The sequence below is a fragment of the Crinia signifera genome, chromosome 1 (genome assembly GCF_055691185.1).
Source record: "Crinia signifera chromosome 1, ASM5569118v1, whole genome shotgun sequence".
Taxonomy (NCBI): Eukaryota; Metazoa; Chordata; class Amphibia; order Anura; family Myobatrachidae; genus Crinia; species Crinia signifera.
The window spans coordinates 199,035,565-199,060,404 of NC_139217.1; the positions used below are offsets into that span (position 1 = coordinate 199,035,565).

Sequence of the window (24,840 nt, forward strand, 5' to 3'; positions counted from 1 at the left end):
CCCTGCACCCCCTCCATGCCCTACAACCCCCACACACATAAACTGCTGTTACCCTGCCCCCCTTTTCCTGCACACTACACTGCTGCTACCCTGCACATCCCCTTACTGCACACTACACTGCTGCTACCCTGCACATCCCCTAAATGCACACTACACTGCTGCTACCGTATACCTCCATAACTGCACACTACACCACTGCTACCCTATACCTCCATACCTGCACAATACACCACTGCTACCCTATACCTCCATAACTACACACTACACTGCTGCTACCCTGCACATCCCCTTACTGCACACTACACTGCTGCTACCCTGCACATCCCCTTACTGCACACTACACTGCTGCTACCCTGCACATCCCCTTACTGCACAATACACCACTGCTACACTATACCTCCATAACAGCACACTACACCACTCAGTGGCGTAACTAAGTTTTGGGCGCCCCCCCGCCGTTAGGGGGGGTGCCCCCCAATCCCCCGCCGCCGCCGCTGCCGCCCCGCCAAGCACCCCCAATCCCCCGCCGCCCATGCAAACCTTCCCCAATCCCCTGCAGCCTTTCCTATCGCGCTGGTCCCGGCGGCTCCGTTCTTCTTCTGCTGAGGACCACCACAAAATGGCCGCCCCCATACAGCAGACAGTTTCAGAGAACTGTGTGCTATATGGAGGCGGCCATTTTGTGGTGGTCCTCAGCAGAAGAACGGAGCCGCCGGGACCAGCGAGATAGGTAAGTCTGCGGGGGATTGGGGGGGCGGTGTAACTATAGCACCGCAGCCCCCGGCGCCCCCACATGCACTGCGCCCCCCCCCCGCGGTGGCGGGGGCTGCGGTGCTATAGTTACGCCGCTGCCATCACCCCCAGGACCCAGACAGCAGCATATACAGATGGAGCCATCCTCATCTAGCCCTCTCTGGAGAGCCATGGTGAGCCAAGGCCTCTTGTTCTCAGCAGCAATACAATACATAGAACCATACAGTTGGAGAAGGGGATTAGCAGAGAAATCCGATTACTCACTTAATCTTATTAAAGGGCGAGATGAGGATGGCTCCATCTGTATACAAGATATTTTGTGTGCGGCCCTCAAATATTCACTGGAAGTGTAAAGCGGCCCCCCCGGCCAAAATAGTTGCCAACCCCTGCTTTAGACTAACTGATTTTTTTATATTTTTTGTTTTGAATTTTCAAAAATGTAAATGATTCTAAATAAACACTAATTCAGAGGAAATCATATTGTTCTAAACATTTTTTTTTTTTTTTATTACACTTCTGTTAATTTTACATGTTGTCTAGTTACATTACACAGAATGCAATGTGACATCATATTATTTATGAGTAATATATTGATGGGAACAAAGTAGAACACTGGAATGTGCTGGGTATATTTAAAAAAAATAAAATTATAAGTAAAAGTTATCAAAAAGATTAGGCTTTAATTATTTACGAAGCGGCACCCCTTGTAAGCCTCTGCTTCCCAGCTGGTTGGCGGTGAATATGGCCCACAATCAGTTGGGATATGGTTACTAGGTCTACAAGGATTAGGTCGACCACCGAAGGTTGACATGCATGAATGTTGACATGACTAAGGTTGACTTGCATGAAGGTACACATGGATTAGGTTGACAGGGTCATTATGTTGACACAATAATTAGGTCAACATGGGTAAGGTCGACAGTCAAAATGTGACATGGGGTTTTTTGCTTTTATTTGAGCCGACATGTGCTGACAGGCGGTATTTCATGCCCTACCATCCACTAGACCCGGTGCACCTTTTTAGTGTCCATGTCCACTGTGTCAACAATCAGGACAGAAAAGGGAAAAGCCCCATGTCGACCTTTTGACTGTTAACCTTCCCCATGTCGACATAATGCTTATGTAGACCTAATGCTTGTGTCGACCTTCAGTCATGTTGACCTACATGCATGTCGACCTTCAGTGGTCGACCTAATGCTTGTAGACCTAATTTCTCTCTATCCAATGATTCATACCCAATCAGTTTGAAGCCCAGCAGGCTAAGTTTATACTGACTGTGAGAGCTTTCCTTAATTTTCCCTCCAACCCTTCAGGAAGCTGTGGCTTAAAAAAGATGCCGCTAAGTATTTAAAGACCTGTTGTGTCCTTTTCCACTATATGAATTCCTAATGCTGGAATCTACTGCCACCTGCAGGAATGTCTCGGCAGGTTGGACAAACAATTTATCTGATCAAAAAAATATGCTTTACATTTTTAAAATCCAGTCAGATAAATGATTTGGGTCCACAATATATAACAGTTAAATGCTAATGACAATTCCTGTAAACACTTCCCTATGTCAGTGTCACACCAGGTTAGTGGTATTAATCTGCTGACTTAATTGAGTTGCTGGCTACTGTCACTATCACTGTCACTCTCAGAAGAACTGTGTCTGCGATACTGAGGGCGATGACGGATACCGCCATGTTTCACGGGCCGTTGTCTGTGCTTTCTGCTAGATTTCACATTTTTTCCAGTGCTGTATTTTTTTGATGGCTCTATTTTTTTCACTTTAGACTTGTCAAGTTTCTTATTCCCTTTATCCTTCTTTGTTGAAACAGTTTTTGTTAGTTTTGCGTTCACAGTAGGGTTTACTGCGTTTTGCTCTATGGTGGCATTTCCAACAGTACCAGGGTTGCTTATTGTGGAATACAACACATCTTCATCTGCTGAATGCTGTGTCACACGATCATCTATAGATTTGGATGAGTTTCCACACAGTCCATCAGTGCATCCAAGGGTGCTGTTGAATACATCATTATGAGAGGGAAAATATACAGTTGGGTCGTCTATGACTGCATAACTGTCATTGTACGCTAGAACATCAATGAGTGCACTTCCTTCTGTACTATAATAACCATTATCAATATGGTCATTGGTCCTACGCACCTCTTTCTTGTGAGTTGTTTCAACTTGGCTTCCTCCTGACAATCTAGATCCAGGAGCATTGTCTCCATATGTTTCAGGATCATCCTGTGCAACCGTTACCTGCCCATTAATTGGATCAAAATCCAAATCAGGCAAATCAATGCTGCTCTGGGTGCTCATAGGCATTTCTGAAAATATAGTACTTTTCCCTGTCTCCTCTATCTCTACGGTTCCATTGATGAAATCGCTCTGCATGTCAGACATCCGGTTGTTCAGATATGTATTAACAGGTCTGTTGGTTTCAGGAGTTGTGTCTTCATATTGTTCTCCATCACTTATAGGTGGATTTTCTTTACCTTTGATAACATTTCTCATAGTTGTGTATTCAACATTTTCATCTGTCATCTAGATTGCATGAGAAAAGCAAAACAGTTTGTTAAGATACAGTACTACTGCTTTCAGAAATTCAGGTACTAAAATTGTGGGGCTAATGCACAAATAGGTCAATAAAATTCAGCACAAAATTATTAGCGTTGGGAAGGAGGTCCTGGAGCCATTCAATTGAACACACTGTTATGTCCTACTATAGGAGGGGTGTGAGCAGAAATCTGAATCTGAATTTGCTGTATGCTGTATTTTGCCTTTAGTGCAGTGCAAACAGCATCATGGCAGGAACTTAAGTCGTAGAATGCCTGTTCTCACGATGGGTCAGATATACTAAGCTTCCAACCAATCAGTTTCTGTAATTTTTCACACATAGCCTGTAACTCGACAGGAGCTGATTGGCCAGTACCTCATCACTTTCCACGCTATCACTTTTTAAGGTTTAGTACGTCTGTCCCTAATAAACACACGGCTTAAGTCGCAAGAACCCTCAATTGAATATCTTCTTCCCAGCAGTATTCATAAATGCTGAATTGAATTGAGCTTTATGGGACAAGTTCAAATAACCACAACTTTGCTACAATCAGCTTATTATGGGTCAAAAACTTGCATTCATGAGTTTTTGCTATTCACTTAGCAACCCAACACAGTTGTCATAGGGAATTAATGTGGGCATTTGGTACGCATCTCGTTAACAGGAAATAAGGTGGGGAAAATATACAGTATTTATCTTAAGGTAAGTTTTGGGGCATGTTACAGAAGCTTTGGTGTTTCCTCTATAAATCCCCTGCTCTTTGACATAAAGAATAATAAAGAACTTGAGAAACATTTATATATTAATATATGGTCAATAAAATCACATTCTTTTTCATGACTAAGGCTGCCCATACACAGTCCGTTTGACGGATCCGTTTGGGACTTAAATAGTACACATTGCATCGCATGCCTTGTGCATGCAGTGTGCATGCAAGGTGATCCGATGTGATGTGTAGCTAGTAGAAAAAGTATGTGCACATACTTCTTGTACCGTACTATGTGATGCGTGGGAGCGCGCATCGCATAGTACAGAACGGAGCCGCTGCAAATCGGAGTGTGTATGGGCTCCTTATATGTAATGCTGACAAATGAGTTCATGTTGTGGGACATAAAGTAAGACTCTGAGACCCAGTCAATGCCCCTTCCCATGTGATATATATTATATACACATTTATAGAACTCCTATACATACAGATCACTCCCAAGTAAATGGACTTGGACATACCATCATTTCTGCATCTAATTCGAGAGCTCTTTGTCATTTAGTTACATTATGCTTTATTTTAAATAACACATTTGTTATCAGTTATAACCAGGACATTCAGTCACATTCTACTTTATTTAAAAAATTCTGTGGTCCAGCACCTTCCTCATGGAGCTGTATGCAGGGGCGGATTGGGGACTAAAAGTGGCCCTGGAATATTTCTGGAAGTGGCCTCATGTGGGCGGCAACACATCAATAATGGGCGGAGCCAACATAACAGTAGGTGGGATTACCAAATCACTATACTTAGATACATTGTTGACAGGCAAAACTAAAGCATCAATAGTGTCTGAATATCAGATTCATCAATATAAACTTGTGTTTGTTTGTGAGACTGTAAAATGTGAATGGACCCATGGTTGTCTGGCACTAACCTGACTTTACACACTCTCAACTTCAGGACATTAATACTGTATGTTGATACTGGACATTGCTTCGCAATGAGATGAGATGAGATCTAGTACAAAAAGTAGGTGCAGCACGTACTTTTTGAGCTGTGTGATGGGATGTGTGTCGGGAGCGCGCATCTCATCGCACATAACAATTGTACTGTGTATGGGCACCTTAACTTAACTGAATTATGCAATTCTCCATGCATCCTCATTTTCTATTTTTTCAAAAACCATAAAATAATGAACAGGAGCTACAATTATAGCTTGGTCCAGAAAAAAGCTACATATAGGACAAAATACTATTTTTAAAAATGATTATGTTGTAAAAGGGCCAAAAAAAAAAAAGCGGTACTTGTTTCCTAGCACGGCGCCCACGATATTCAGTCGTATGGCATCTTATGCATTGGCAGTGGTACGCATCCTCCGACCTTTTCATACCCCCACTATCCACGTCGACGTGGAGTTGATTTTTATATAGTGTGGCGAACGCAGTGAGCCACTGAGCCCGAAGCGTGCCAAGTGGCCGCGTATTACTTTATATGTATTTGCTGCGGTCGCCATGCTTCGGGCTCGGTGGCTCGGTGGTTCGCCACGCTATATAAAATCAACTCCACGCCGACATGGATGGTGGGGATATGAAAAAGTCGGAGGAGGTGTACCTTCGGGTTGGGTTTGATAATGGGGGTGTTGTGGGGGTGCTTTTAAACATTGTAAGCACCAATTACGGTGCTTATACAATTAATAATCTTATAGGGGGACCATTTAACATTGAAAACACCCATTAGGGTGCTTATACAATTTAAAATCATATTCCATTGTATATGGCATACAATGGCATACAATGCGATGGTATACGATTTAAAATTGTATAACAGCACACGCCGTGTTGGTTTTGGAAACTATGCCTTTGAAAAGTCAGCCCCTTGGTATCGATTCAGACCAGATCACTAAACTTAATCAGCAATGCGATTGCCATGGGGGTGAAGGAGATGGCTTCCTCCTAACGGAGAACACCTGCGTTTTCTGGGACAATCCAAGAAAACTCTGAGTTACTTCCCCAAACGTCCACAGGGTGCCAATCACCCTGAGAGCAGCCTGCAATGGCTGTAACGGAATCTGCTGCGCTATATAAGACTCTGTAACGGAATCTGCTGCGCTATATAAGACTCTGTAACGGAATCTGCTGCGCTATATAAGACACTGTAACGGAATCTGCTGCGCTATATAAGAACCTGTAACGGAATCTGCTGCGCTATATAAGACACTGTAACGGAATCTGCTGCACTATATAAGACGCTGTAACGGAATCTGCTGCGCTATATAAGACGCTGTAACGGAATCTGCTGCGCTATATAAGACGCTGTAACGGAATCTGCTGCGTTATATAAGACACTGTAACGGTATATGCTGCGCTATATAAGACACTGTAACGGAATCTGCTGCGCTATATAAGACACTGTAATGGAATCTGCCGCGCTATATAAGACACTGTAACGGAATCTGCTGCGCTATATAAGACGCTGTAACGGAATCTGCTGCGCTATATAAGACGCTGTAACGGAATCTGCTGCGCTGTATAAGTCACTGTAACGGAATCTGCTGCGCTATATAAGACACTGTAACGGAATCTGCCGCACTATATAAGACACTGTAACGGAATCTGCCGCGCTATATAAGACACTGTAACGGAATCTGCTGCGCTATGTTAGACACTGTAACGGAATCTGCTGCGCTATATAAGACACTGTAACGGAATCTGCTGCGCTATATAAGACACTGTAACGGAATCTGCTGCACTATATAAGACGCTGTAAATTAATCTGCTGCGCTATATAAGACGCTGTAACGGAATCTGCTGCGCTATATAAGACACTGTAACGGAAACTGCTGCGTTATATAAGACACTGTAACGGAATATGCTGTGCTATATAAGACACTGTAATGGAATCTGCCGCGCTATATAAGACACTTTAACGGAATCTGCTGCGCTATATAAGACGCTGTAACGGAATCTGCTGCGCTATATAAGACGCTGTAACGGAATCTGCTGCGCTATATAAGAACCTGTAACGGAATCTGCCGCGCTATATAAGACACTGTAATGGAATCTGCTGCGCTATATAAGACGCTGTAACAGAATCTGCTGCGCTATATAAGATACTGTAACGGAATCTGCTGTGCTATATAAGACACTGTAACGGAATCCGCCGCGCTATATAAGAAACTGTAACGGAATCTGCTGCGCTATATAAGACACTGTAACGGAATCTGCAGCGCTAAATAAGAACCTGTAACGGAATCCGCCGCGCTATATAAGACACTGTAACGGAATCTGCTGCGCTATATAAGACACTGTACCGGAATCTGCTGCGCTATATAAGACACTGTAACGGAATCTGCCGCGCTATATAGGACACTGTAACGGAATCTGCTACCGCAGCAGATTTACAATTGTAGACAGAGATAAACAAACTGGGTAACAACAGAGAGACTTGGAGGTAGGAGGGCCCTGCTGCAAGCTTACAATCTATAGGGATCCATATAGAGAAAAACATTGCAGCCATATAACACAGACAGCACAACAGTGACCCCCATATATAAAAGAGAAAATATCAGTGACCACCATATATTACAGAGGGCATCAGTGACCCCCCCCCCCCCCCCCCCCTTATACCACATAGGGAATCAGTGACTACCTGTAAACAATAAAGAGACCCCATATCTCCTGGGAGCATTAAAGTAACATTTTATATCTTGACAAGACACCTTCATAAAAGGGGTAGCTTGCTCTGAAGGCACAGCTCCTCTGTACTCACAGCACAGTGGTAGGGTTCCACACACGGCTGGCCCAGTGCTTCCATGCTGCTGAGCACTCCTTCCTTCTTCCTCCTCCGAGAGTCCTAGCAGCAGTTGCAGAGGCGCCGACTTTATTGGTGCCTCCATAGCTCCCCACGCGAGTACCTCAGTCCTGTTTCTGGGACCCGCTCTTCTCCTCCGGCGTCTCTCCCTACTCGATAGGGGCTAGTTTGGTTCCCCTTCTTTGAGGCCCGCACTGCAGCACAGAAATGCGGAGGGCGGAGCGCAGCATAGGCGCACCTGGAGCTATGGGGCAGGCAGTGCAGTGGAGTGGACAGAACAGCGGCCGGTGCAGTGGACAGAACAGCGGGCGGGAGGAGACGGGGCCACTACCTCTGGCACCCACTTATGACAGGCAGCGGAGGCGGGGCCGCACAAAGGGACTGCCGATGAGCAACGACTGAGCAGCCCCGGCCTCAGCCCAGGCCCCCATGCTGAGCCTGTCACTGTTTGCTTGTCAGTGACTGGGGCTGTGCGCAACTTGCGGCGGCGGCCTCTGTAGTGTCGGCCTCCCGGGAAAGTTCCCGGTAGGTATAATGGCCAATCCGCCCCTGGCTGTATGGGAAATATGACAATATTTTGAAATGTGAGCCATAAATAAAAGAGTATGTGACTGATGGTGCTTAGGAGGAGAGGTAAGCGGGAGAAGGGGGTGTCCAGGTTGTACTGGGAATTTAAGAGAAAAAGTTGTGAGATTGATTAGAATATATAATATTGTCCGGTGCTGCAGAATAGTGCCCCCTGCATGCTAAGGCCCATGTCACACCTCCCCAGTTACATGCAATTGAATGTACCACAAAATAATGTGATGGCTTCTAATAAATATAAAAATTAGATTACTATAACTTTGTAATATATCCACTAACAGCCTTCTATACAGCCCTGTTATATTATCTTCAACTTTTTTAGTTTTCACTTTTTTGTGCCCTTATCGCAAGTCATGTATAATCACGCTTGATTTTCCTGCAAGACCCCAGGTACCCTTTCTAATTGAGTACCCCTGAACGCAGGAGCGCACATGCTGAAGAGGATGTGCAATATGCGAGTTGAGTTAACCTGCATTACCCTTTATGCATCATCCAGGCCACTAAAAAGGCAGCCGAAATGTTGCTGGGCCCTGATATAAAAGGAGGGGCATTTCTGATGGTGGGGGTAAAAGGTACCCCCCCTCTAGAAGGCACTGTGCCTCATCAGCACACAGCACAGAGCAGTATGTGCTGAGATTGGAAGACAGGCTGTGCTTACTGCCTGGTTGCTTGCAACGGAAAGAGGGAGGAGCGGGACCTGGGCACCTCCATCAAACCCTGGCCCGGGTAAAAAAGTACCCGCCCCTTCTCGGCACAACTGCATAAGCATCTGACTAGATCACTTAGAAATGAAGCATGGACCACTCCGCGTGTATGCTCCAGTGGCAAACGCAGGATTTTCAGAAGGGGGTTTCCAGAGGGGCGGAGCAGCCGTGTAGACCCCTGGGCATAGCAATGTATTGGGGCACCTACCGATCCTCCGGATCCGATACGTAATCCCGGCGGTCGGGATCCCGGCGGTCGGAATCACGACACTGGAATCCCAACCGCCGAAATCCCGACATGGGGGGGACGTGGATCGCCCCCCCTTGCGGGCTCGCTGCGCTCGCCACGCAGCGGGCCCGGTGCCTCGCTATGCTCGGCACGCTATTTTATTCTCCCTCTATGGGTGTCGTGGACACCCACGGAGGGAGAAAGTTTCGGGATTTCGGTGGTCGGGATTCCAGTGTCGGGATTCTGAATGCCGGGATCCCGACCGCCGGCAAATTGACCGCATCCTGATCCTCCAGTGGGGGAAACTTTGATGTCCCGCGGGTGGTAGGGGTATTATATCAACCGCTCAGCATGTAGCGCCTGGATCAGTAATTTCCATTAATTACCCCTTTACTGCACAGATGGTGGGAGATGGGGGCATTGGGATGAATGAAGGTGCCCTGATACATAACTTCCAGGGTGATAGAGGATAATATGCAGAGGAGGGGTGTATAGTGGAGTGGGCTTATTATTCATAATTTTCTGGTGGGAGGACAACTTGCTTAACTGCAGATATCTCCAGTTCCCAGAAATAGATTTCTTAGATTTTAATGGAATTAAAAACTAAAGTATCCCACCTACCAAATGGTGCTGGGGACTAGGGGATCAGAATTCAGGAGGCAGAGCAATCTTACAACGAGGATATAAAACTACATACCAGGTGTGTGGAGCTGGAGCAGTAACCAGCTGCTGGAAGGCTGATATCTCTGGTTCTGGGAACAGTAGAGACAAGCTACTCATGTCCATCAAAGGGGGAGAGTCCCAGGTTTAAGAATATACCCTCAGAAAAACTGTAAGTCAGACAGAACCTGAAATATCTGACTGGGAAGAGCAATTAACAGGCTTGGATGGGGACCACTGCTTTGAAGTCAGATATCTCCAGTTCCCAAGGGCCGATTTTTTAAATTCTTGTACCTATGGAAAGAGGGGACCCTCAGCTTTCAGCCTAGGGCCCTTAGACTCCTGGGGGGGTTTCTGGGTACTCAGAAACCCCCCCTGTGTGCGCTACTGTGCTCCTTAGCGATGGAAATGCGAGGTCCTGCGCGTTGCCATCACTCGCAGCATGCACTGTCTATGCTGCTAGATTGCAGTGTTTTGCCTTGCACAGATCGCTCAGCACACATTGTGGGTGCATTGTTTGTGTGACACAACGTGTGCTCAGCGATCTGTGCTTAAGCACCTTGCTTAGCACGGATGCAGGGTCGCACCGTGTGTACGGAGCTTTAAGCGGGTCATACATTAGGGTGTCTTTTTTGATGGGAGAAGTCACCCGAGATACCCCCTTGGGAAACATGATACAGATCCATCATGGGTGAGCTAAGGCCAATATCATGCTGGTGCAAAATTAAGATCACAATGACAAATCACCAGTATAAAAGCATTAATTAATAAAGATTGTTTACCATTGTCAAAAAACTATAACAATTACTTGCCAATATTTACCTTAGTTTCTTCAATTAGTGGTGGAAACTCAAAGACGTAGACATTTATCCCATGTTTGGGATCACGTCCTTGGTAAATTAGCTGAAGAATAAAAAATAAGATCAGCCATAGATGCTTTAAATATGCCATTTATAATATTTTTTTTTATTGTCTATCTAAATTGAACGGTAATAAGAAATGAACAAAACTATAAAGCTATTTCTTAATTAATTGCACATAGTTTTATATTACAGATTATGTTGTGATGATTCCATAATGTAAGAAAATAATTCAATGTTAAAAATCCCAAAGGAGATGAATGTTTTTATGCACCTACTTGCATACTGAAATGAATGCATTGTGTAGCTTCATACAATCAACAAAGTCAAAGCCTTAATAACGAGGGGGGTATTCAATCATCGGCGAACATCTCCTGATGGGGGAGATGGCTGCTGGGCCCTATTCAATGCTGTCTTTGACAGCATTGCACAGGGGAGCTCGGCAGTATGAGCCTGACTTTACAAGCAGTCGGGCTCGTTCTGCGAAAAGTGATGAGCTCTCGGCCACAACTCGCCTATTCCTGGCCGCAACTCGCGGCCACACCCCCTTCTCATCCCACTGCAGGCGGGACATTGACTCCCGCCTGCATGTTCTCGGTTGAGCAGACCCCAGATTGAATACCCCCTGATTATTGAAACATGTAAATGCCTGTATGTCTACTCTTGTTTGTAGATCTCAAGATCTGGTAAGAGTCTCCTGACTCAGGGCCAGAAGCACTAAGCTTCAAAAGTGAAATTGATAAACAACCAACCAATTAGCTCCTGCCTGTCTGTGACATGATAGGTAGGAGCTGATTGGCTGGCCGTTTACCACTTTCTATTGTAGCAATTTTGAAGCTTAGTGCATCTGGCCCCTAATCTGTAAAAAATGTGCCTGTAGTTTATAGTTAATAAATGCTGCAGTTTTTAAGATTTGCATGTTATCCTGAGGGATTCGTTGACCTGTGTCAGTGAGCAGAGTGTGTACATCAACTTGAATGGGTAGATCACATCCTTTGTAGTAATTTCCCATGTATTCTACTGTAGCCCAATTGTGATAGGTTATCAGTATTACACTATTGCACTTTTGTTCTAGGTATCAGTCAGAACACAAGTGGGTACATTTACTACGATGGGAGTTCTATTGAAGATAGGATGTATATATGGGCAACCAATCAGATTCTATCTATTATCTTCTAGAAGGTGCTAAATAAATAAGAAGTAGAAGCTGACTGGTTGCTGAGGGAAACATTCCATCTTCAATAGAACTCCCATTAGTAAATTTACCCCAAGGTGTCTACAAACATGGATTGGAAGAATTGTATTTAAGGAATCAACATCTAATTGGGAACATATTTATCTTGAACTCTCTAGAGTTTGTGAATATATCCTTTTGACATTCTGTAGCTTCCTAGAAAAATGTACGGTGTCAGAGTGTATCTAACCAATGATAAGTGCCATAAGGAGACGCTTTGGTGACTTATGGCACATCAAGTAGAACACAATTCTATGGGATGAGAAACGCTTTGCTCAGTCCTGCCCATCCATGCCCCGTACTATGTTAAAATTAAGTATTTCTTTCCATCACATAAAACTGCATCATTGTATATAATCAGAAGCTCTAGGGTCAATACTAATTGTGTTTTCTACTTTGAGGTCACTGCAATTATTGTCTTGGGGACATGTCTCTTGGGGAACGACCTTTAGTCATAAAATAATGCTGATAATGACCAAAGATCATATTAAACCTTTGCCTGATAGTTTGCTTGTCATTACTTTATAGGTCCTATCTGTGTGCAGAAATACATATTCTGAAGTAAGTACGGTACTTATGTATTATCTGGACTCCCATGTTAAATGCACCCCATTTTTTCATACCCCTACTATCCAACTACGCACGGAGCTGATTTTATATAGTGTGGCGAGCGCAGCGAGCCACCGTGCCCGAAGCGTGGTGAGCGCAGCGAGCCCCGCGAGGGGACGCGGTCTCATAAGAAAAACGGGAGTCCAGATATTACATAAGTACCGTAAGTACTCAGCCTGTTTCTAGAAAAAAAATGCATTTTGGATGTATTAAATACATTGGGGTTAGGTTATATATTCTATGTTTATATCCCTCACTAATACATATTATCAGGGCGTGTGCAAGGTTTCTAGACACCCTAGGCAAAGCGACACAATACCGCTCCTGCTCCCTGCAATAACCTCTGCCAGTCCTGGAACTGAGGGAGCAGATATGCAGGGACAAAGTACGAGGACAGCTGCCAATACCAACATCATAAGTTGGGCAATGAAGCACTACATAGTGAGACAGCAATTCAAACCAACATATACCTAAGCAGTAGCAATTAATGTACACACATAAACATATACACATAATAAATTGCACACAAAAATAATTAAATAATACTAAAAATTAAATAAAAATAGAAATAAAAAATAAAATAAAAAAGAAAGAAAATGCATGAATTTAAATATAAAATGTGTAAAATGTATCTAGCCCCCTTCAGATGGGATGGCAGGAGGCCTACTTGTGGTGTCGGGAATAGAGTGGTGAGTGGAGAGACTCGGACTGACCATGCTGGTGTGCTGTGTAGGAATGCTGACCTCCTCTCACTTGTACCCCATCTTCAGTATCGCCGCAGTTGAGTGATGGGAGTTTGGAGCACCCACACTGAAGTGCTGGCTAGCTATGTTGGTGTTGCTCCCCTCCCTTCTCCTTACAGTGGTTTCTGTCAGTGGCTCTCCTCTGGGCCAGATGCACTAAGTTTTAAAAGTGATAAAATGGAGAGTGATAAACCAATGGACATGGAAGTTAGGAGCCCTCTGCCCTGTAGACCTGTCCACCTGTCCTAAGTGTTGAGCCACCAACATCATGTAGGTGAAGGAGGTCTCTTGTCTTAAGAGAATGGATACAGAAAGAGGTGTTGCACACACAGCGTTCAGTGTATAGCCTTATAACACAGTGAATATAATATGAACAGAGATATCACCATTTACTTCCAACAGGTTTCTTATTGGAGATTTCTCACAAACAGGATTTGTTGATTTCGTATTGTGTGAGAAATCTCCAATAAGAAATCTGTTGGAAGTAAATGGTGATATCTCTGTTCATATTATATTCACTGTGTTATAAGGCTATACACTGAGCGCTGTGTGTGGAACACCTCTTTCTGTATCCATTGTATTTCCATGTGGGTAGTTTCTGGATGTTATACCCTCTGGTGCAATCACACTAGCTGCACTTTGTTTTATTTGCGCACGATTGTTGGTACGTCCTCTTTGTTCTATCTTAAGAGAACCCAGCGGCGCTCCTCAGGAGTGATTTCATTTGCTTTTTAAAATGTCACTTGTATCAAAGAACTGTTTGATAATTATTGGTTTCTATATGTGCTTTTATTCACAATGTAGTTGAATTGGCTTGTGTTAGTGCAAACATAGGGCACTATAGTGCTTTGTTATCAACAAGCTCCATTGTAAAAAACATATTTGTGTTGTTTATTATGCTACATGATATTTATTATGATGGACATAAACTGTTCAATTCTCAGGCTAATCAGTAGAACTGGTCAATAATTGAAAAGAGTTTTGCTGCGACCGGAGAGTAATAATCAGTTTTTCATATATGTAAAAATCATCTAGATTGTCTGGAAGATCCCGCATTTGGTGCTCCAATTCTAGTATCTAACATACATAAACCTCCTGAGGAAGCCGCTGAGACTTGTTAAGGCGGAGAAACGCATTGAGGAGAGCGGGGACTACAGTTGGCAGGCCTATTTTTAGAGCCGGTGGAAATCCTCTGATATGAACGCATCATCTTGGAAAGCACCAGCGGTCGGAGCGTGACACCGGGTTCTGGAAGCCACTTCCCTCACCTAACAGCTGAGACCATTCTAAGTATAACTAATACCCATTGTGCACATAGGTGGGACTGAGCTGAATGAATACTAGCCCATATATGTGTGTTGTTATTATATGAAATGTTTATTGCTGTAAAATACTGTTGATTTTTAAACAAGAGTTAATATATCCTTTTAATAAACTAATAAAAAGATTTTGCACAGCGCTGCCTCTATTCTCTTTTTTCTGTCTCCATTTAGTATCTAACATGCTTACAAACTGGAGGCATCCAATATCATTGTTAGAATCTGACAGTGATTATTATATCAGTTTGACTTAAAACTGGTTTGGCAATTTAACAGACACTTTAAAGTGAAAGTATATGCCCAGTATTAGATTATCCACTTTAGCACTATACAATATAGTTTTAATTGTATTTACAATGAGAGAGTGCATACCTGTGGTTGTCCGACACAACAAGGCTTTTTATCTTCAACATTTGGAGGGGGCATTGTCTACAAATAAGAATGGAAAGCATTATATACTATTACTCTTAGACATTTGGCACCTTACTACATATTAGTGTAATGTCATTACTTGTGTCTGTCCATTACAGACATGTTTAAACATAGGGAAATTAAACTAATACTATTAGCTTGAGCTAATTAGTGGTCTATGTATTAAGCAAAGGTGGGCAAGCCTCCCGAATTTAGCTGCCCCCCACCCCAGCCCCCTCCTTAGCTGGTTAAAAATCAGCATTCACAGCTCTTTGGGGAAAGGGCGGGGCTAAAATTATGTAAATCGTGTCATTTTATTCCCTCTCTTCTCACTGAAGAGCTGCAAAGCGCTGCATTTACTCTACTGGGACATGGCTTGATGACGTTGCGCTCTGGCCATGCCCTGGAAATGCAACAGAGAGTCTTCTCTCCGTGTTTCACCCAGAGAGGAAAGAGTTAAAACGGGAAAGTATGTGATGATGAGGGCAGTTTAATGAATTAATGAAAGCTAATGTCTGACAAGTTAGTATGAGTTACAGCCCAATCATTTGCTGGGTGGTTAGCATTGTTTATGACACAATACATATTGTATTTAGCATACTTACTGGAAATGCAAAGGCCTCAGAAATGGCACAGAGCCACACAAGAATAGACTTCATTTTATATGTTCCTGTGGACAAAGCAGAACAATTGCAGGTTGTATATCTGTAGTAGTTAGAAGTTTATATTGCTTTAATAGCATTAGGAGCCCAGAACAAATAATATACTTTCGGCGTGTAGCACAAACCAGTGCATTTCTCTTATCTGCCCATTTTTACATGCCAGTTACAGATGGTGCGGCTCCAGGGGCGGATCCAGGGTTTAGGTGGGGGAGGGGCGGTGTTAGTGGTGCCAGTGTACATGCTAAGAGAGCGGCAGAGAGAGGGTGGGAATGGGATTAAAAATAGGCGCTGGCATTTAAAGTACCCAGGCCCACCATGGCGACAAAAGCGAAGGATGTAGTTGTACGCGCGCCAAAGGCGCGCTCCGGAAAAGGCGTGTGGCCACTCAACAGAGGTGTGTCCTTGAGTGTAGTCTACAACCCCATATACAACTTCTACACATTATGCAACAAAATACTAGACCCCTTTATACTTCCTTACACATGATGCCAAATGGAATGAAACTTAATTCACATAATTCCACATGGATTGAGCCAAAATTCAAATAATGCCACATGGATTGTGTCAGAATTCACATAATGCCACACGGATTGAGACAAAATTTACATAATAACACATGGATTTAGCCAAAATTCACATAATGCCAAATGGATTGAGCCAAAATTCACATAATGCCACATGGATTGTGTCAAAATTCACATAATGCCACATGGATTGAGCCAAAATTCACATAATGCCACACGGATTGAGCCAAAATTCACATAATGCCACATGGATTGAGCCAAAATTCACATAATGCCACACAGATTGAGCCAAAATTCACAAAATGCAACACAGATTGAGACAAAAGTCACATAATGCCACACGGATTGAGCCAAAATTTACATAATAACACACGGATTGAGCCAAAATTCACATAATGCCAAATGGATTGAGCCAAAATTCACATAATGCAACATGGATTGAGCCAAAATTCACATACTGCCACACGAATTGAGCCAAAATTCACATAATGCCACACGGATTGAGACAAAATTCACATAATGCCACATATATTGAGACAAAATTCACATAATGCCACACAAATTGAGCCAGAATTCACATAATGCCACACAGATTAAGCCAAAATTCACAATACACTTCATAAACAGGGACATTGTCCACCAAAGGCACACATTAAACATTTACACCATTATGTCTATTATGTATTATGCCAAACACCATAATGCCTATTAAAAATTATGCTACATAAGTGCTGCTTATCTACATGCTCATTGCCAAGGGTTCCATGCTCATTGCCAGAGGTTCCATGCTCGTTGCCATGTGGGATTACATGTTCATTGCCAAGGGGGAATACATGCTCGCGGTAAACGGGGGACAGCCGCCGCCAGGCAGAAGTGATAGCCACTGACAGTGGCAGAGCCTGGCTGTATTCAGAGCACTGCAGGTACCGGCTATTTGAAATAATACCCCCTTCACACCAGAAAATGCATTCCCAGTTTGGCCCCTTTTACACCAGCCTAGACGCTGCATTTTCTGGTGTGAGGGGGAGAGAAAACCAGCCCCCCCCCCCCCCCCCCCCTTTAACCAGTTATCTCATTTAACCGGCTATATCTTTGGAAGCAACTGATCCATTTACATGAGTATCATATTGAAGAACTTTTGAGTAGGCTTTGAATGATTTTGGTCCAGTGAAACTGTAACGTTTGGTTCCAGAGTAATCTGCCCTCAAAGAACATGAACAGCCATGAAATTACAATTCAAAAATAAAAAAATCGGTTTACACGCAATATCTCTGGAACCGATTGACCGATATGGACCAGTCTGCTATCATATTGAAGGCCCAGCGATTTGGAATTGAATGAGATCAACCACACCCCCTGGGTGGGGGTCGGAATTGACGAGTCCCATATTATCCTATGGGGAAAAAACGTTACAGCTTTGCCAGGTGATATCTCCGGTTCCCGGGGGGCTAGAGACACGGGGCTGGGCTCGTTGGAAAGCCCTGGTCCTCAGCTACAAAATGAAATGACAGGGGGGGGCACGTGCCCTGGTGCCCCCCCCCTGAATCGGCCACTGTGCAGCTCTCATCAGAGTGGCTCCTGGTGATTCTATCACAATGCGCCATCCCCCGACAGAATGGGGCTCCCACTCTCCTGGAAGATCTGCATCCCTGAAGTGGAGACGGGCAGGGAAGCACCCCTGTCCCCGCTCCCTGCCGCCTTGCTGAGTGGGATGCGCGACGAGTGAGGCTCAAGCGTGTCCCCGTCCCCACCATCCGACCAGCTCCACCAGAAACATCACCATGGCGAGCTGGCGGCATGGCTGAGAGGGTCTCCATCTGTATGTGTTTGGAAGCAAGCCAGGAAACAGCTACACATAAGGTGAAGAGCCCCTTGTAGAAGATTCCCTATTTTCCTTTTGTGCAGTCTGAAGGGATTCAGTACTGAATCCCGGCGGTCGGGATCCCGGCGTTCAGAATCCTGACGCCGGAATCCCGACCGCCGAAATCCCGACAAGGGGGGGACAGGGATCGCCCCCCCCTTGCGGGCTTGCCACGCAGCTACGCTCGGAACACTAATTTATTCTCCCTCCAGGGGTGTCGTGGACACCCACGGAGGGAGAATGTGTCGGGATTTCGGCGGTCGGGATTCCGGCGTCGGGATTCTGAACGCCGGGATCCCGACCGCCGGGATCTTAACTGCATCTTGTCTGAAGATACATTCCAAACTGCCATGATATGCAATGCTTTTTATTTCTAGGGCCTAAACACCAACAAATTAAAAATAGGCACCACAAAATCTTGTGAAATATATATTGTGTTTACCTGATCATTGCATCTATGGCAGTAATTGTAAGCCCCATATATTACATTCAGAACAAAAGTTTATTAGACATATATTTATCCAGCAATGAAAGTTTTCAGCTGCTGCACATATAGGGCCTAATTCAGACCTGATTGCAGGGCACATTTTGTTAGCAAATGGGCAAAACCATGTGCACTGCAGGTGGGGCTGATATAAAATGTGCAGAGAGTTAGATTTGGGTTGGGAATGTTTAAATTGAAATCTAAATTGCAGTGTAACAATAAATCAGCCATGTACAGACAAACGAACCCAACTAAATCTAACTCTCTCTGCATATGTTACATCTGCCCCACCTGCAATGCACATGGCTTTGCCCATTTGCTAACAATATGTGCCCTGAGATCAGGTCTGAAATAGGCCCACAGTGGTTTCATTACCAAGATGGGAGATCTATTGAAGATGAGATGTTGCCCCAGTGGCGTAACTATAAATTTTGCTCCCCCCTGCCAAAAAGTTTGTGCCCCCCCCCTCGCTCCTCTTCAGTGTGTTTCCCCAGTGTGTGTCACACGCATAGCAGAGAAGCTGAAGCAGGAGAGAGGAAGAGAGGCCAGCAGACACTGCTGCTTCCCTTGGCTCTGACGCATCCCAGGCCGCACTAGCACGCCCATCCTCCAGCCATCCTGTACACAGTAACCAATAGCCAGCTCTGTGTATAGTCAAATGAATCAGTGGGGGGATTTGTCGTCTCTGCTATGGCCGCACCCATGCTGCGGCTGACTTGCCTCTGGTGCTCAGCCAGTGGGCAGCGGCAGGCAGCAGCATATCAGTGCGTCAAGCAGGTGCCAGCGCCCACACAGGCCCCAATGCCGCTTGCTCCCCCTAGCGACAGCTGGGGCTGCCTTACAGTAGTTATGCCACTGTGTTGCCTATAGAACAAATTAGATTCTACTCATATTTATTTAGCACCGTCTATAAGATAATAGTGTAGATAGAATATGGTTGCTATGGACAACAATCCCATCTTCAATAGATCTCCTATATTAGTAAATTTACCTCATAGAAAGTGCTGTTTTAGACCTCAGATTCCAAAACAACATAATTCACTGTGGCTAAGAACATACAGTATGAGGTTTTTGATAATGCAACCAATCAGATGTTTGCTTTTAGTTTTTAGTTACATACTGCAGCATTAGGAAAACACACAATCTTGCTGCTAGCTTTTGATAACACAGACATCCCTAATTACTCTTAATGGCAATAAAGAAATGTGATAAAACTTAATAATATAATTGCCTAATTCTACTGTACAGAAACTAGCAATCATAGCTCATTAAGTTAATTAAGGTTATATGTGACTCTAATAATATTTTTCATTTTTATTTTCATGGAATTTCAATGATGACTGAAATTACCAACTATTAAACACACAAATACATAAATGCATTATTTAAAAAAAGCTAAGAAACAACAATAATTCATAGTAAATAATCTGTACCTGGCATCTATAATCCTTTCACCCCAGCAGAATTTGTAGAGTGGAAGATCTTTATTTCACAAATTTAAACTTAGTGACAGCCAATCAGAGGCTTTTGCTCCAGAATCCTGTGACATCACCAGCAACAAGAAATCGAGATGGAATTATCGTAAACTGAAATAATTCTGTGGTGAAAACAATTAGAAACGTGTAATACCATATTGCTAAGTAGGGTATTTGCAGCCAAAGTATATCAAATGAATGGAATATTTTTAGATGTAAATTCTGTGTTCTGTTAATAACAAATGGGACGTTTTTTCCTTTACGCAAGGAATTTGGAGACACTGCAAAACAAGATGAGCCATAGATGAGCCAACCACAGTTATACATAGGGGAGTACTTGTGGCTTACTTGAGAACACCACAGGAAACTGTGAAGTGCAATCAAAAATGTACTCCTACCTTGTCATTAGGGTGGAAATTCAAACAGAATTTTAGACCAATCAATAGTGTGATTTCTGGTTATTTGAAGCATATTTTAGTAATTAAAACTCTTTGAAATATGCTATGATTTCCTCATTGTTACAAATTCTCAGATAGATAGTTCATTTCCTGAAATTCTTAATTATAGTCTGTTATTTTAGTACTCAGGGCTATAACAGCCATGATATGATTAGAAGTGGGAATTTTCCTGGTAAAGTTTTGTCATAACAAGCACATAAGGTGCCAATTATCAACACATATTTAGTACATAAACCAGTTTCATGCAGGGGCATCACTGGGGTAACTAGCACCTGGAGCAAAAAGGCACCGCTGATGTGCTCTTCCAAACAGGGGGCATGACATCCTGGGAAGTGGGTGAGACCTTGGAGGGTCATTCTGGGGTGCAGCCCACACCACAACAGCAAAGCCACTGGTTTCAAACAGGAATAACTGATAATTGTTTGAGATACACTTTGCAAACAGAACTACTGTATGCTTCTTGGAATAATCTACATTTAATAAACATCACTGATCACCACTCATTATACACATATTACAGAGTTGCCTACTTTCTGGCTGCCTAAAATGCTTAAAACGAGGCCGAAGCATGGAGAGGGGCCGCGGAATACATGTCAAGTAATCCATGTCCCCTCATGGGGCTAGCTGCGCTCGCATGCTTCGGGCTCGTTTTGCAAATCGCATGTAATATTTGCATACAATTTGCATGTGATTTGCATACTATGCGATCTGCTGGGAAGTGCCGCCGTGAAACTAAACAAGTACCGCAATTTTAAACCAGTGATTGCAAAAAAAGACTCCACAGATGCCTTAAGGTGCGTACACATGGTGAGATTTCACTTTCTATTTAACCTCTATTAGATCTGGGTCTGGGTCTGGATCTGGGTCTGGATCTGGGTCTGGATCAGGGTCTGTGTCTGGATCTGGGTTGGTTACAATGTTCACATTCGATTTGACTCTATAGTACAGATCTGGACCATATAGTCTTGCCTGGCAAGACTATCTATTCGATTTACATTACATGGGAGCGCGCATTGGGATCAAATCTGCATTGAATGTAGAAAAACTATTCAATGCCCATTCGATTTTCGAGTCGACTTCTATTCGATTTTGCTTGCCGATGTCAGCAGCAGCAGCAGAGCCTCCATTTTGTGTGTCTGTAAGCCTAAGGAGTTGGGAGAGGAGCTGCAATCTCCAGGGACAGCATATGGTTGCGTAGTGGTGAGATAGAAAATGCAAAGCACATGTCACTACACATAACAGAGTCAGGGATAAAGCTGTCATCATTTAAGGTTTTACATACAGTATGTTGCAGCAACTGTACATACAGTATTACATATTTTACATATTTTACCACATGCCATAATGCCCATTACACGTTATTCCACACACCATAATGCTCGTTTCATATTAGGGGGTTAACATGCTCATTGCCATGGGATTAACCTGCTCTTCCAGGGGTTAACATTCTCTGCCAGGGGTTAACATTCTCTGTCAGGGGTTAACATGCTCTTTGCCATGGGATTAACCTGCTCTGCCAGGAGTTAACATGCTCGTTGACATGGATTTACATGCTCTGCCATGGGTTACATGCTTTGCCAGGGGTTAGCATGCTGACTTCCACAGTCGGAGGCAGCATACACAGAGCAACCAGCCACCCACCTTCCACCTTGGAACACAGTGACCTGGACATGGGTGGGGAACCAGGTCTGGGACTGCTGGGCTGGAGACATGGCACTGGCACCTGCTGCTGCTGGTGGCGGCTGGGATGGGAATGTGGGGAGTGAGGCAGGCTGGATTCTGCAGAGTGGGTGGTACTCCCACTGGAGGTGGCCTCTCTCTGACTCAGTTCCTCCTGGCACCCTGGGACTACCTACCCTAAGCATCCTCCTGTCACCGAGCCACGGTAAACGTCCAAGTCACGTGGCTGGCTCTCAGCAGGCCCTGGAGTCAAAGAGTGCAACAACGCTCAGAAGGACCTCTGTGATCCTGCTGCCCCCACGCCGGCCCACGTCCGCACTCAGACCCAGCGCACTTTCGACCAAATGAAAAAAAAACTGTGTGCCCAGACCAGGCCCCCCTGACAGGCCCGGGCCCAGCTAAACTGTACCTGCTCCCCCCCTCTCGGCACCCCTGATGGTAGCAGAAGCACTTATTTACATAATACAGGCCCACAGTAACAGATCCATCTACTGTATATACAAAAGAAATGCCCACGTTAGCAGTACTGCTTATATACATAATAAATGCCCCACACTCACACACTTCAACCAGAAACAGTACACACACACACACACACACACACACACACATTACCAAACATATACACACCACCAAATATATACACACACATTGGTGTAACTATAGCAACATTTTGAAAGCCCCAACATAAGAGAGAGAGAGAGAGGGTGTAAACAGATGGTGAGTAAGAGAGGGTAAAAGGGAGAGAGATAGAGAGACAAGGTCTCAGGAAGAGAGAGGGGGAGAGAGAAAGACTGTTAGGGAGAGGACGGGAAACTGCGCGGAAAGAGGAGAGAGATTGAGGAGAAAGACAGACCAGGGATAGAGAGAGATTAAGTGATGAGATGGAGCTGGAGTAAGAGAGTGTTAAGAGAAAGAGAATGGGCAGGGGGAAGATAAAGCAGGTGAGAGAGAAAGAGAAGTGAGAGAAATGTGTGTGTGTGTGTTGGGGGGGGGGCATGGGGAGAGAAAAAGATTAGAGAGAGAAAATGGGATGGGGAGAGATCTTAGGGTAAGGCACTAAGGCGGTATGCTTAGGCACTAAGGTGGTATAGTTAGGATTAGGGACTAAGGAGGGAGGTGTAGGGATAGGCACTAAGGGGGTATGGTTAGGATTAGCAGCTCTTCCAACACACCCATGGGGTGGCTGCCTAATGTCGTTCTTTTTTATTGGGGTGTCGCCAGTAGCCCTAATCCCCAGCTTTCTTTTCTGTTCAGGTTTATGATGATTTGGGCATGAGAGCTCCAACAATAACGGTCCATTAGGAACAGTTGGAATATATTGGAGCTCACCCTTAAACCTTCATACAATGGTTGCGACCCTGTTGCGTCTGTGGATTACATTCAGCACTGATGTTCCAATCCGTCTTATTAGTCGTTGCCACCAGAAGCGTGCGGTCTGATCACGACATCTGCCACGGATCTCTTTCTGCTGATGCTGCAGATCTTTCAGTTCAGCATTTTTCTGCTTTATTTCAGCATGGTGTTCTATTGCCTGTACGGTGTCATTGGGAAGAGATTCTACCACTTCCTCCAGTTTGGCATTGGTCTCTGCAACCAGGCTGCCATTATCTCCATTCCCGGTGTCAGGCTCATCAGTGGCATTGGTGTCCCTTTCTGCTCTCATATCGAGGGTCCACGTTGAATAGTACTCCATCTGCATTTCCATCCAGCCATTATGAGGAGCATAGCGGTCAAAGCGATGCATGATAGTATCACCGAACATCGCAATCTCCACTTTTCCATTCTCTCTGGTCACCATGAGAGTTTCCTCCTCATTTTCTGCAGCCGTCGCTGGTCTTAGCTCATAGAAATGCTCGCCGCATTGTTGTTCTCCCAGATCTTCGGTCATAGATCCCGAAAAAACTGAATTATTAGTGGGTGGTTCTCCCTCAGGACCTACACCCTGTTCTTCATTATATTCTTCTTCATCAGTCCATGGACTGGAAAATTCCCCTGAGCTGTTGTTAGAGGAATCCATTTCAATATTAACTTGATGCTAATTAATAGCAAATACCAAGTAATAGCTGCTAACTCTGTACAGTGAGTAATAGATGCTTACTGTCCAGTGAGCCTGCAGCAAAGACACTTGTCTGTGCAGTGAGCTGGGTTATGTAGCACAAAGCCATTGTGATATCATAATGACATTGTGACATCATAATAGCAGCCTGTCCCTCTGCATACTGTATATTGTTTTGTCAATAAAGTTTTAATATTTTGTAAAAAAAAAGAAATAAACACAGGCTGTAAGAGAGGAGGAGAGTACAGTAACTTAGCCTATCCTATGAAAGAGGCGCCCATACAAATCTTTGCATTACCTCTCATAAATAGATCCACCCTACAAATTGGGCCTGATTTGAGACCTATTTGTAGGGCTGCGATTTCACAGACCTGATTATTATCGATAGGCTGCGCATGCGCATGGTCAGTGCCAGATTAAGGTCCACATGGACCTGGAGCTGAAATTTACAAAAGCCCTAGCCCCATAC

The 24,840-nt window shown here is 44.2% G+C and overlaps 1 protein-coding gene across 1 annotated transcript; it reads right to left on the reverse strand.

The window, feature by feature from the left end:
* Nucleotides 1-1,334: 1,334 nt before the first annotated feature.
* On the reverse strand, nucleotides 1,335-24,480 carry LOC146063495 (uncharacterized). The gene is made up of 5 exons (XM_083175924.1): nucleotides 24,414-24,480; nucleotides 15,774-15,838; nucleotides 15,130-15,186; nucleotides 10,815-10,895; nucleotides 1,335-3,285 (listed from the first exon to the last, which is right to left on the reverse strand). The coding sequence occupies exons 1-5, from the start codon at nucleotides 24,478-24,480 to the stop codon at nucleotides 2,350-2,352; spliced, it is 1,206 nt and encodes a 401-aa protein (XP_083032050.1). The 3' UTR covers nucleotides 1,335-2,349.
* Nucleotides 24,481-24,840: the final 360 nt, after the last annotated feature.